This window comes from Gossypium raimondii, chromosome 1, assembly GCF_025698545.1.
Source record: "Gossypium raimondii isolate GPD5lz chromosome 1, ASM2569854v1, whole genome shotgun sequence".
In the NCBI taxonomy this organism is placed as follows: domain Eukaryota; kingdom Viridiplantae; phylum Streptophyta; class Magnoliopsida; order Malvales; family Malvaceae; genus Gossypium; species Gossypium raimondii.
In genome coordinates this window covers 3,467,529-3,483,239 of record NC_068565.1, presented here as the reverse complement: position 1 = coordinate 3,483,239, position 15,711 = coordinate 3,467,529, and the positions used below count along the sequence as shown (strand labels likewise).

The following is a 15,711-nucleotide window of genomic DNA, read 5'->3' as shown; positions in this document are numbered from 1 at the left end:
ATATAGGCTCACGGGTCAATTATATTTTACTTCTCTTTAAACCGATACATTAATAGTTTTTATCAAACCGACTTGATACGATTCCGAAAACAAGAACTAAATCTTTATTTTAACACAAAATGTTTTTGTGAGATATTGTGTGTATTTTGATTATTATTTTTGTAAATCGATAGAAAGTTATTAACAATGATAAAATCAAAATGATTTTTGAAGTGCGGACGTTTACCAATTTCAATTTTTAACTTGATGTAAAACTTTAATAAATATTTCTATATAAATTTTGTATATCAAAATTCTAATATTTTTATTTTAATATCATATATATTTAATATATTATTATTAATAATTTTAAATTATACTTTTATCATTTTGTGTATTATCTTAAATACTTTATTCTAAATACGTGTGATAAGATTTTTAGTATTAATAATATTGATGTAGAGTCGTAAATTAAGCCTACACCAACTTAAGATTAATGGCAAAACAATAATAAACAATTTTATTCATTTAGCATTCTTTTGCTTTTAGAACAATTTTGTTGCCGTATATGAGAATGTTGACAATATTATTTTGTTGTTGGCATATCTAGTTTCTTTGCACCGTAAATATTGGATGTGTTGTTGATTTTATAAAGTTGTTTAGTGATTCTTATTTGATTTTTTTAAATAATATAGTTTAAAATAAATGGTTAAATGAACCAAATATATTATTGGATGTTGTTTAAAAACAAATGTAGTTTTGATTTTAAATAAATAAAATTGAAACAATCCAACTTATTTAGAATCTAAAAGTTTTAGCACATGCCTTTATGAAAATATTTCAAAGACATAACTAAGAATTAGGATTAGGTCTCTCTCCTCTTCTCTCATGATCTTTTGATTTATGAAGTTTTATTCTAAATTTTTTGATAAAATAAATTTAAATAATTGCAATATTTAATGATTCAAAAAGTAACTAAAGAGACCCGAAATTCCTAAAAAAAAAAAAAATTGGGCTTCAATTCAGGCGAAATAAGTAATTACTCGAAGCACATATATAATGATTCAACTTTTACAGACCTTTGATATTCAACTGTGCTAAGCCAGACTTCATTCAAAATGAAACAAATTTAAGATTTTGAATTAATTTAAGTTGATTGTTGTGATAATTAAAATTTAAATTTAGATTTTAGATTTGAATCTAAATTTAGTTAAATATTCTTTTATGCAAATTAATTAGAATTTATATTCAAAATTTAAATTTTATTATTTTAAACTCATGCAAAATAAATGAAGACATATATAATTATTCTAAAATAACATTTAAAAACTATTTACTGAAGCACGGACACAAACATGTAATACTGATGCGATATGATATGAACACAGTAATATGATAATTTTAAAAAATAAGGATGACAGGACACAACAATAAAAAGTATTTTTATAAAATATTTTGACATTATAATGTTTCATTTGAAATAAAAATATTAACATTTTATTAATTTATAAATAAAATAATCAACTAAGTAAATTAAGTAGACAAGTATTATACGTCCAAAAGAAAACCAGATATATATCTCCTTATCATTATATTTGTTTAATTAAAGGTTGTTGTCGCTCTTCGCGACTTAAATGTTTTTTGTGTTTCAAAGAAGACTTAATACTTGCATTGACTTTTATTAAAATTCCTTTTAAATATTAATATTTTTCCTTTTAGATAATGATTTTAAGGATTATTGTTTGATAGAAAGAAAAATTCCACAAGCAAAAGTTAAATAATAACAAGTGGTCTTTAAATTATATTTAAAATCTATAAATAAATAAATGGACATGTGATCATCTTAATCTTACTTACAATGTTCCAAATACTAATTTTAAAATTAATCATAATAAATTGTATATTTTCATGACAATGAAATTCAAAATAAGTAGTTAGATTAAACCATTTGAATATAAAATTATTATAATGATAGTATATTTATTTTGCATATTTTACTACTCAAATCAATTTGTTCTTGAATTAATTTTTGCTAATTGGTGAATTGTATGTTTAAATATTGCCAGAATGAAATTCAGATGTTTTAATTTGAAAACAAGCAGAAAATGATTAAATTGAAGGATAAGCAATTGAAGAGGGGTCGAATCAGAAATTTAGAGTCATTTAGGGACTGATAAGATTTTTGACTTTATAAAAGCCAAAATTAGAAAAGAAATCTGATATTTATTTCATGTAATTAGTGGGTAGGTGAGACTAGCTTAATTTTAGCATATTATTTATGTATAAATAGGTGCCATGGTGAACTTGAAAAAATACACCTTGATTTACTTGGCAATTGAATAGAAAAAAAATCATTTTATTTTCTTTCTTACTTTGCGTGTAAGAGTGCAGGCATTCTGCCAACTTTTGTTTTCATTTCAATGTTTTAGCTTAATTGTTTCCCAAGCCCTTCCCCTTTCACCTACCACCATTTCCATTCAAATCCACTTCTATAACCAACCAAAGTATGATTAATTTCAGGCTTCACTAATTTTAAATTAGCTTTAGGCCGGTATTCTTTCCAGTTAGGAATCGTAAGAAACGTATCCGCACTAAAAATTCTTCAAATCAGTATTCACCATCTCTCCGAACTATCGGGATTGACAAATTCATTCCTTAAAGTTAACTCGATTTCAATTCAAAAAGCGTGTTGGGTTGGAGTTGTTTTGGCGGACAATTGGAGAGACGAGTCGGCCGTGCTGCATTCAGATTTTCGCGAACAAATCAAGGGAGATAGTGATTAAATTTAAACATCAAGCACGGTTGAGGCCGTTAATTCGAGTTGGGTTCTTCAAAACGTAAGGCTATCGGAATCTTGAATTGCGAACACGTGTATTCTGATTAGATCATCAATAAGGGTTGGTTTGTAGGTAGTACCGAAATCAACTACGAGAGGAAGAATTGACAGTTAGGACGTTCTAGCTGCTATAAGTAGCTTTTTGTTTGGAGGAGAAAACTAATTTTCGAGGATCAGTTCAGAAATCGAAATTCACTGAGTCTAAGGCTAAGGCTTATTATTTCTGTTTACAAAATTTGAATTTAATTTCTAATTTAATTTAATTTCTAATTTATTTAATTGTTTATTTATGTTGTCTCAATTATTTAATTTCTAAACATTTCGAAACTCCCCTAATTTCTTTTTTTTTCCAGCAGGTCGTTTGGAGTCGTGGGCATGTCTATTGCCACGATTATCGGGGCGACATAAATTCTGTTTATAAGAAAAACACAAAAGTTGATCATAATCACCAATCCCTGTGGAATCGACCTTACTACTCTTTACTACTGTTTAGAGTTATTTTATTGTAGGAATTAATTTATTTAGTGGTTTTGACACCCATCAAATTTTAGCGCCGTTGTCGGGGATTGAAATTATTTTTTTAAATTTTTGTTTGTTTTCCTTATGACCGTGTCAGAACCGGGGTCTCTAGAATTTGAACCAGAAATAGAGAATTTGGCTCAAAAACTGCGAAGAGAAGCCACTCGATGCAATAAACGACCATAACCCCGGTTTGAAATAGGATTTTACATTGAGGACATTCTTTCATTCGACGAACTAGACGATATGGTAGAGCAAACTATATGCCAACTCGTAGCAATCCTAGATGAACAACCTCCCCCATCTATAACTTATACGGCGGAAGGAACACCGTTTGAGTTAAAATCAGACCTGATTTATCTATTGCTTACCTTCTGTGGATTACAAATGAGAATCCACATACCCATCTCAAGGAATTTCATATGGTTTGCACAAGCATGAAACCTCAGGGAGTAATCGATGATCAGATTAAACTTTGTGTTTTTGCTTTCTCTTTAGCAGATTCTGCTAGAGAATGACTATTTTATTTACCTCTAAGTTTTGTCAATACATGGTCTGACATGTCTCGTTTATATCTTGACAGGTTCTTTCTAGCAGTTGGAGTAGTTGAATTAAGGAGGGATATCATAAGAATTCGGTAAAAGGAGACTGAATCGTTCTATTATTACTGGGAGCGATATAAAAAGTTGTGTGCAAGTTGCCCACAACATGGACTGATTGAACATTCACTCTTGTAATATTTCTATTAGGGATTACTCCCGATGAAAATGAAAATGATAGATGCTGCTAGTGGAGGGGCACTTGTTAATATGACGCCCCAGAGAGTGAGTGAGTTGATTTCAACCATGGCTACAAATACTCAACAATTTCGACTGGCTATAGAACTTACGAGACGGGATCATAGGTTAAGTTCTCTATCTCTAGAAGACAAAATTGAAAAGCTTACTAACGTTGCTCAAAATTTGCTTATAGTTAAAACAAGCCCAGCACGGTTATGTGATAAGCTTACTAGCGTTGTTCAAAATTTACTTACAGATAAAACAAGCCCAGCACGGTTATGTGGAATGTGTGCCATGTTAGACCACCCAACGGACTCATGTCCCATTTTACACGAGGGTCCGACAGAACAAGCAAATGTTGTCGGAAACCTTCTAAGGCACCCCAAAGGGGATATGATCCCCGTAATAGGCCCTTTAATAAACTAATATAAAGTAATATAAAGTAGTATCTAAATATTAATTTGGTAAAATATATTTGGTAACATTCTTAGTTTAATTTGATAAACTAATACAAAGTAGCATCTAAATATTAATTTAGTAAAAAAGGTTAAATGATTACCATATCTAAAAATGAAGTAGTATTGAAATATTAATTTAATAAAAATGAACTTAAATAATTGCAATATCTAATATAGATTGAGCATTTAACCTGTTTTATTTTTTAAATTTTGATTTGGGTGATCAAAACTACCTCAATTTAAAACACTTTATTCATACGTCTACTTCATATAAATATCACGGTCCTATAAATATTTCTAACTTTGCTCCTAAATACTCTTAAAATAATATTTGTTATTTTGCACAAATTATAATTTTTTATAATTTCACAATTAAATTGAAACAGATGACATTAATTCAATTAAATTCTTAAATGCATTACTGAAATAACTTTCAACCTTCCTTTCTAAGTTTAAATAAATATTCAAATCAACCATAAAATGAAAAGATTAAACTCTTAAACAATACAGATGCATTAGACAAATAACTTGGTGACATAACCTTCTTGAAATCAGATGTGCTTTGACTGAGGTGTTTCCCAGAAAAAAAATAAAAAAAATAGGTGTAAAAAATTGATCGAAAATAAAATATTCATCCCAAATAAAGCTGAAGACTAGTCAAAGTCTTGTGTCCCCATTAATGCTTCTTCTCCCACTGAAGTTTTCTTACATATTTCCCTGATTTAGTTGGAAACTTAATCATTAACCCCCATTATTGTTCTTCTTCCTTACCCAAAATTTTAGCATGCCAAAATTAAAAGCAAAACTAATGCCCGCTTTTGCTTTTTTTGTAATTCTATTTCCTGGTGTTTGTTTTACTAGGCATCTTATTAACCAAGACTGCGGCTCTACTTTCTGTGGGAATTTGAATATCAGTTTTCCATTCCGATTAAAAGACCAACCTCCCCAGTGTGGTCATTATGGCTTTGAATTTGAGTGTGAGAACAATAATCGCACCATTTTGGTCGATAAAGAAGGGAAATTTTCTATCCAACAAATCTTTTACGAAAATTATACAATACGAATGGTTGATGCGAGCTTGGACACGGATGATTGCAACTCCCTTCCTCTTAGTTCTGTATATTATTATTTTCATTATCCTGAACTATTATCTTTTTCCCTTTCTTCTTCTTCTTCTAATAATTATTATTATAATAAATATTATTATGATGGAAGGTTAGAGGTTAACATTATTTATGTTATGAATTGCACGAAACCTATAAAATCATCACTCTATATCGAGGCTTCTCGTTGTACCATCAAATCCAATACCTCCTCTTCCCTTCCAACTTCTCATTTCTATTTTTTAAATGGAAACACCCGCCCGTCTGATATCAATCAAGCTTGCACTATCGAAGCCGAGGTTCCAATTATGATTGATAATATACTAGGCATGTCTACGCTGGATATCTACAAAAAACTATTAGTGGGTTTTTGGGTCGAATGGGATAGATGCGATTACCAGAGTTGCTACTACTATCAAAACAAAGTTTCGTTTAAAGACATGTAAGTTTCTTTAATAATTTCAGTTTGCATTTTGAGTGTGCATCAGACTGGAATTTTTAGTTACAGCGTCTACCTTTGCTTTTTTTATTCTTTTATTTTATGTTACTTTTTTTCGCAATTAAATTTTAGGATGCTAATCAAGTATCATTATTTTGCATCTAAAATTTATGAAAATTTAACAATCAAATGAAGAAAAAACAAAAAGCATTTCTAATTTAGTATCTGCCTCTGCTGTTTTGTCTTCTTTTGGGCAATTATATTTGATTATGTTTTTACAGCCACAATGTTTCTAAATTCAGCAAACTTTCTTAAAATATAATGTCTCTCTTTTACTTTCATTTTAATTTTGATGAATTTTCAATTTAGTTGGTAGTACTAGTACGTAACTATTCCACCATTGTGGATGAGTTTAATTTTTTGCAAAAACTCTTTTAATGCTATAATATATACTTTTGGATTAATTCATTTTATCTCACCTTTCATTATATTAAATAGTTTTGTTACCTAAAACTCTTATACTGTAATACATGTTGCATACTTTTTGCAAACAAAAATATGTAAAGAATTGTTGTAATTTTTTTGAGCATATACCACAAAACAGAATATAATGTTTTAAATTACCTTCCATTGCTTTTTTTTACACAAATTTGGAATTTTCCTTTACACCCCTTTATTAATTTTACTTTGATTTGTTGAATATATAATTCAGATTGTCAAGCTTGAAATATGCCTTCAGAAACTATATGGACTGCTTTGTACATTTCCTTTTCCATGGCTACGATTCATTGTCTCGACCAAGCAGTATGCTTCCCAAAATTCATTAGAAGTGCTTTGATTTTGCTATTTCGTTGCTCTCTTGAAATAACTATATTTCGTTTTTATTCGTGGTTTTTTAACAGGAACTTATATTCTCTGTTTGGCAATAACAGGTATATGTAATTTTAGATTTGCACATTTGCATTTGCACCGATTCAATTTCTAGCACTAGTTGAGAACAAATATTAGCTATAATCTGGGGAAAAAAAAGAATAAGGAGCCTATCATATTATACAAGTTTATATTTAATTTCACTGCAAAACTAAGAAACCTATGGCACTCTTTAAGGATTTTGACTGCAGAATACAATCTTCTTCTATATGAAAGAAATTTTCTTGTCAAGTTAAGAAAGATGTTAGAGTTTTACCTAAGTTTGTTTTCATAATGGTATTGTTTAGAACTTTCACAGGTTATAAGTTTGGTGGATATTAATTTTGCTAAAACATTCAACAAAGTTAGCTCTTGAATTTATCAAATCTGTTTTTTGGGGGTTCTCTTGCATCTTTTGGTTGTGATCTAGATTTTGTTTCATTTATGAAATTTGAAGGTTATTATATTTTTAATTTGTCCTTCTTCAAGTTTATTTGGCATGAATAGGAACAACAGTTGAGTATCCTTCATGGTTAAGGATCCTGTTCTTTCTTTAGAATTTGCTAATTGGATGGGGTTACGAATGTGTTAATTTGGGTGAATGTCATGACCCTGATCTATTGGAATGTGTGAGGTTAGAATAATTGGTTTCCACTTTGCATGATTTACTCCTTTTGTGTTTGAAATTCTGAATTTTAATTTGTTGAGATATACCTGCTAATGACAAAAACATAACATATAATTCAGACTACTCTCGGTTAAGTTCATAGACTAGTGAAATATGCAACTCTCTCAAATACTAGTTAACATAAAACTATCACACTATATACTTTTTTTCTGAGAATGTAAGTTATATATTATTTGATTAATGTCAACGTGTTACATTATATTTCTTGAAAGGTGGAATTATCTTTTTGAGGCCGTTTCCTGGGATCATTTGTTTGCTTGCTCTTGTCACGTACAAATGGAGAAGAAGACATTTATCCATGGATGATACGATTGAAGAGTTCCTTCAAAGCCAAAATAATCTGGTGCCAATAAGGTATTCTTTTAAAGAAATTAAAAAAATGACTAAAAATTTTAAAGATAAATTAGGTGAAGGAGGTTATGGCTCAGTGTTTAAAGGAAAGCTTCGTAGCGGCCATCATGTGGCAATAAAATTGTTGGGCAAGTCAAAGGGTAATGGCCAAGATTTTATAAATGAATTTGCTTCTATTGGGAGAATTCATCATGCTAATGTGGCAAAACTTATTGGATTTTGTGTGGAGGGATCAAAGCAAGCTCTGGTATATGACTTCATGTCTAATGGATCTTTAGATAAAATCATATTTACAGAAGAAAATAAGAACACTTTGGGCTGGAAAAAAATGTTTGATATTGTACTTGGGGTGGCTCAAGGAATTCACTACTTGCATCAAGGATGTGACATGCAAATCTTACATTTTGATATCAAGCCACACAATATTCTTCTTGATGAGAATTTTAATCCAAAAGTTTCCGATTTTGGCCTTGCTAAATTGTATTCAGTAGATGATAGCATTGTCTCTCTCACTACAGCACGAGGAACAATAGGATATATTGCTCCTGAATTGGTTTACAAAAATCTTGGAGGCATCTCATACAAAGCCGATGTTTATAGTTTTGGAATGTTATTGATGGAAATAGTTGGAAGGAGAAAGAATGTGAATGCATTTGCTGACCACACTAGTCAAATATATTTTCCATCTTGGATTTATGACCAATTGGATCAAGGAGAGGACTTAGAGTTGGGAGATGTTTCTGACGATGAAAAAGCAATGGTGAAGAAGATGATAATAATAGCCTTTTGGTGTATACAATTACTTCCTTATGATCGTCCTTCAATGAATCAAGTCTTGAAGATGCTTGAATCTGATGTTGAACTCCTTGAAATGCCTCCTAAGCCATTCCATCAACTTCCTCTTGAAACATCAATGAAGGTTGATAGCTGTGAGAAATCTTATGATGAGTCAAGTATGTCATTGGATAATGTTATTATAACAAGTTCAGATACTGCATAAGGTTAGAAACATTTTACTTCATTATCTCACCTTTTGGCTTTGTATTATTTTGCCTTATATATATATATATATAAGTATTTTATTGTTAATAATGTCCGATTGCTAATAATATTATTAAGTAAAAAAATAAAACTTTTACCTATGTGTTAAGTTATTGTTCATAATTATAAAATTTCATCAATTTGATTATTTGTTCAATACTAAATATTTAAATTTTTGTTAAAAAATATTTAAATTTAAACCATAATTGAAATCATATATAAATTAAAAGTACTCTACCTGAGTAGATTTTCGTGTCAATTTAGTTTTGTTCAATTGAATTGAGTTGAGATGTATTGGTTAAAATATTCATGTTTGAATGAATCCTTTACCTTATATTAAGACAAGATGTGTCTGAAAGTTAAATTTTTGAATATTTATAAGAGTTGCTATCACATAGTCTCTAATTGTGTTATCGCATTGCAGGGGTTACTAGTGAGTCAGAGGAGAATACATTGTGATGAGAATGTTGGATGTCTTGTTTCCTTTTTTGTTGTTATATTGATTTGAGTCCAAATATTTCAACACTCTAGGTGGGATGAACTATTTCTTTTTTTTAGAACATTTTTGTTGCCATGTTTGAGAATGTTGGCATTATTGTTTATTGTTGACATATCTAGTTTCTTTGTGCTTTGACTGTTGGATGTGTTGTCGACTTTATAAAGTAGTATAGTGGCTTTCATTTGGTTCTTTTTAAATAAATTTTATTAATCAAGCAAATAAAGTTTACTATAATTTAGTCTTTACACTGAATCAAACCAATTGATTTAGAACCTATCTAGACTAATTGGCTACATTACTACCCGTACAAATAACATTTCAAATGCATTTATTTCCTTTTGGATCTTAAATTTTTTTGTGTTTTATCCCGAATTTTTAGAGTTTTTTGCAAGTGATTTGAAAGAGGGTAATTATTTTTATTTTAATATCTCACATGGGATAATGATCAAACCGATTAGACCAAGAATCGATTGGTATAGTGGTTTGAACAAAGAAGTTGAATCAATTTAATAAGAAATTGCTTGAAATTGGTAAAAATAAAAAATTGAGAAAACCCCCGGTTGTTGACCATGATTAATCAGTTTAACAAAATTTTCTTTTATTTTTTTAGATTTTTATGAATGTTTAATGATTTATTTAATTATTGTTGGTCCGACGATCAAACTTATCAAACTGGTTGAACCGAAAATTAATTGTTTGATTGATTCAACCACCAATCCGATTATTAAAATAATGGACGTGGCACTTACAAATTGTACCACGTCATGCTCTAAAATTTTATATAAAAAGTTTTTTAATTTTCAAGAGATGATGTAGCAGAATCCTATAGAGTCGCATCATAAAACTTTCATATTTTTTAAGTTCAGAAATTAAAATATGCCTAATATTCAAATTCAAGTGTCAAAATAGACCAAAACAAGCATGTACTGAAGTGCACTTAACTATCAAGATTAGGGGTCAAAATTTACTGTCCCTAAATAACAATACCGAAGGTATGTAGAATTAAAATAAATTTAGTGGGCCGCACACTGCCAAGAATTAAAATAAATGAATGGGTGATGAAGCGGGAGAGCCCAAAATTCGTAAAAGAACGGGCTTCAATCACATCTTCTATTAGTTAAAAAATTAAACCTACCCTCAATTTCATTGTCATAAATGAATTCCAAATCCCTATCTAATCATTCAACTTTACACACCTTTCATTTTCAACAAACTCTGCTAAACTACACTTATGACCCCGTGTAATCCGATTTGAGTTAGGCTCGGATAAGTATTTTTGTGTTTAGATCGATTTGGTTCAAATTTAATTTAAATAGTAAAAGAAATATTTTTAAAAATTAAATTTAACTATAAAATATTAATTAAAAATATTTTTAATATTTTATTATTTTTAATAAGAAAAAAAACTAGCTTTTGAGGGTTGGGTCGATAACAGACCAAAGACTTAATTTTTTTTTTTAGAATTGGATCTATGGTCATCTTAATACTAAATTGACTTCATTTAAAATGAAACGAATTTGAAATCTATTAATGTAATTCTAAATTCAAGTTTTTGAATTAATTTAAGTCAATTGTTTTGGATAATTAAAATTTAAATTTAAAATGAAAATTTAGTTTTAAGTTTAAATTTAATTAAATAAAATTTAATTTGCAATATTTTAAATTCATGTAAAATAGACGAAAACACTTATAAATATATTAAAAGGACATTTAAAAATATTGAAGTAGTCTTATCTAACATGATGCTTGGATTGGGATGGAATGTGCCTTCCTTGACCGTTCTAACTATTAACTTACTTCTTAGAAATATCCAACAACCGTTCTCTACAATTGACTTACATAACCCACAAGGACCAATAAGGCTTGTCGCTCTTAACCACTTAAATATTTTTGTGTTTCAAAGAAGACTTGAGACTTGCATCGTCTTGGTCCTCCTCACTGAAGTTGGTATAGATTAATGATAAGAGGTAAATTATGATATTTGAGTTTAAATTTTGTTAAATGGATGTATTTTTATAAAGTTCATATAAAAGATAAAAAATCTCAAAAATATTCTTTTCATTTTGAAAATAATGAACTTTTTAATAATTTTACAACTGAATTGAGACTTAATTAATAAGTGACAATAGCACCAACTCAATTAAACTCATAAACATAGTATGGATGTATTCATTTGTTGAGAGAAATAACTTCAAACCTTCTTCCTAAGTTCAAATAAATAAACAAATCAAGGCTAGACCATAAAATGAAAAGATTAAACAGTTGAAATTTGTTTGCCAATGTTTCTATATATTTTAGAAAGAGATAAACCTCAAAATTATACATGAATTTTAATTTGATGTATAATTGTATACATGAACTTCAATTTGGTCCAATTATACACATGAAGCTCTAATTGTAATTCAAATGTATATTTGAAACTTTCATTTTGATTTAATCATAGACATTTAAAGAAATAAATACATCAATTTATTTTATATTGGATAAATATAATTATTTATATATGCAATATATAAATATAAAATGATGTTATAACGATAATTGTGTTAGTAATTTATAAAAATTGGATCAAATCAAAATTTCATGTATAAAATTACATAAAATCAAAGTTCATGTATACAATTACATATTAAACCATAATTTATGTATAGTTTTGGTATTTGTCCTTTTAAAATTTAAAAAGAAAAAGTTGTCTTTTTATTTATGAAGTTTTATTCTTAAAACCAAAGATTTTTATGTTAAGTTATTGTTCATAATTGTAAATTTTCATTAATACTATTTTTGTTCAATATTAAGTATTTAAAATTTTGTTAAAAATATTTAAATTTAAATCATAATTGAAATTATATATAAATTAAAAGTAAACTACATATAGATAGATTGAGGTTGGGTTGAATTGAGTTGAGTTGGTTAGGTTTTTCATATTTGGATAAATTCTGTCTTAGATTAAGACATATGATGCATCTAAAAGTTAATTTTTGAATATTTATAAGAGTTGCTATCACAATAACCTCTTCTTGTGTTATTGCATTGCAAAGGCTATTGGTGACTCAGAGGAGAATCCATTATGATGAGGAAGCTGGATGTCTTGTCTTCTTTTTCGTTGTTATAATGATTAAAATCCAAGTATTTCTACACTCTAGGTGTGATGTCTTATATTTTGTTTTTAGAATAGTTTTGCTGTTGTATTTGAGAATGTTGGCATTATTATTTTGTTGTTGACATATCTAATTTCTTTGTGCTTTAAATGTTGGATATGTTGTAAATTTTATAAAATTATATAATAGTTTTTATTTGGTTCTTTTCAAATAAATGTTTAAAAATAAATTGCGGGACGAGCAAAATACATTGTTGGATGTTGTTTAAAAAAAAAAGTGCTTTTGATTTTAAATAAATAATATTGAGACAATCGAGTTTGTTTAAAATCTACAAGATTTTGCACATGCTTTTATGAAAATATCTCAAAGACAACTAAAATTTATGTAGCTTTATATCATTGAAGTGATACCTTTATAGGATTCTCAAGCTCCTTGGCAACAAAATCTCTTATGAATTGATGCAAAAGGAGGCGTAGTGGGTCAAAACCAGAGCCTCAATTGTTTTTATATTTTTTTTTAAGAAGAATTGACTTGCATTGACTTAGTGGGTCTCATAATACTTTTATTTTTCTTTAAAAAAGACTCTGACGAACTCGCATTGTTTTGGTCAATCATTGTAGTTGGGAGAACTCAACTTACATAGAAAGGTTTATGCATCCACTGCTGACCGAACATGCTTCCAATCTTCCTATAATTGTTTATTGTGATATAATCTTCAATTGTGAGTTAGTGTCGAGTTAATTTGTGATATTAATTTAATTAATAACAATATTAATACGAGCAACTATGAAAATAATAAATTACATATATTAAAATAAAAATATATAATGTGCATTAAAATAAAATTTTGGTTGAGCGCTTAAGTGCTTGTGGCTTAGATTCTCTCTCTTCTCTCATTTTTATTTATTTATGAAATTTTATTCTAAAAAATTTAAAATTAAATAAATGGACACATGTAATTATCTTTACTCTGCTTCTGAATTTTTTCCTTTTCACTAACAATATACCAAGTAATACTTTTAAATTTAATTTAATTTGATAATTTTTTAGTTAGATTTCTTTATATAGTTATAAAATTTTATGATAAATTTAGTAATATTTTTAATTTTAATTTGATAAATTAATATTAAGTAGTATCTAAATATTCATTCGGTAACAACAATATTTAGTAATATTTTAATTTAATTTAATAAACTAATACAAAGTAATATCAAATATTATTTTGATAAAACATAAGGTTAAATGATTATCATATCTAATATTTAAATATTAATTTGATAATAAATAAACTTAAATAATTGTAAGATCTTATTTACATGTATTTTATATATACTAAATTGAAAATCTAATTTCTTTATACTTAAGGAATTTATTTATTTTTTAAAGTCTTGGCCCCTTGGTCCTCCTGGTGAGATAACCATGGCTCTCTTCTTGGAACTAAATGTACTTTGATTGAGGTGTTTCCCAGAAAAGAAAAAAATTAAGAGAGAATAAAAGGTGTAAGATATGTAATAAAAATAAAATATTCATCCCAACTAAAGCTGAAGAGTCAAAGTCTTGTGTCCCCATTAATTCTTCTTCTCCCACTGAAGCTTTCTTATATATTTCCCTGATTTAGTTAGAAACTTAATCGTTAATTCCCATTATTATTCATCTTCCCTACCCAAAGGCCAAAATTAAAAGCAAAACTGACATTGTTGCCCGCTTTTGCTTTATTTGTAATTCTATTTCCTGCTGTTTGTTTTGCTAGGCATCTTATTAACCAAGACTGCGGCTCTACTTTCTGGGGGAATTTGAATATCAGTTTTCCACATAAAAAAACCAACCTCCCCAGTGTGGTTATTATGACTTAGAATTTTGAGTGTGAGAACAACAATCGCACCACTTTGGTTGGGAGAAGAGGATAAAAACTTTTCGTCCAACAAATCTTTTACGAAAATTATACAATATGTGCAGTCGATGCAAGTTTGGATATGGATGATTGCAACTCCTTTCCTCTTAGTTCTGTGTATAAATATCTTAAAATTTACGAAGACCTAACAATCAAATGTGAAAAAGAAAGAAAGAAAAAACTTAGTAGTATTTCTAATTCAGTATGTTTCTTTGCTTTATGTATGACCTACTCATTTGTTTTATGTTACTTTTTCGTAATTAAATTTTATTAGCTAATTAAACATAACATTTATGTTCCTAAAATGAAATAAGTCTCAAAATTATGTATGAACTTTGATTCAGTGTATAATTGTATCCATAAACTTTGATTTTGTGCAACTTTATATATGAAATTTTGATTTGATTCAATTTTTACAAATTATTAACATAATTTTGATATAGCAACATTTTATATTTATTTATTGCAATACAAAAAAGTTTGATGTAAATATTTTTACATGTGTGTGATTGGATAAAACTATAGTTTCATGTATATAGTTGAACCACAATCAAAGTTTCATGTATATACTTGCACTAAATTAAAATTTATATATCAATTTTATATAGCATTTTAGATATTTAATTACTACAATTACGGCTACAACTTTTTTTTCCATTTTCATTTAACAATAATTACTAGATTTCTTTTTTTTCCCTTTGTAGAGTATTTTAGTAATTTATAGTGTAATAGACGTCAAATATTAATAAATTTTGATTGATTTTACATGAAACACATTATAAATAATCGTTACTATTTTTTTTATATCTGATCAAATATTTGATATGCTTAATACTCAGCCAATTGTTGATATTATTAATAATTTTGTATAATCATCAAAAGACAGTCTGCCAAGATTTTTTATAATAAGATAATTTGATCCCTTTTACTTTTTTATCACACATAAATATTGCTGTGCCAATATATAGTAAAAGTAGTAACTTTATATATATATGTTGTAATTTTAATATAAAATACATTAAGAAGAATTGTTAATAGAGTGTACGACGTCCTATTTTGGGTGCATTTCACGAGCAATTTCTTACTATCATGGTATGATTTTTTTTTTCTTTTGCGGTCGG

General features: G+C 28.0%; 1 protein-coding gene across 1 annotated transcript; it reads left to right on the top strand.

Moving 5' to 3' along the window:
* Nucleotides 1-5,303: 5,303 nt before the first annotated feature.
* On the top strand, nucleotides 5,304-9,802 carry LOC105776239 (rust resistance kinase Lr10). Its single transcript, XM_012598799.2, has 5 exons — nucleotides 5,304-6,116; nucleotides 6,826-6,917; nucleotides 7,016-7,045; nucleotides 7,923-9,062; nucleotides 9,527-9,802. Exons 1-4 carry the CDS (start codon nucleotides 5,356-5,358, stop codon nucleotides 9,059-9,061), a joined length of 2,022 nt encoding a protein of 673 aa, XP_012454253.2. The 5' UTR covers nucleotides 5,304-5,355; the 3' UTR covers nucleotide 9,062; nucleotides 9,527-9,802.
* Nucleotides 9,803-15,711: the final 5,909 nt, after the last annotated feature.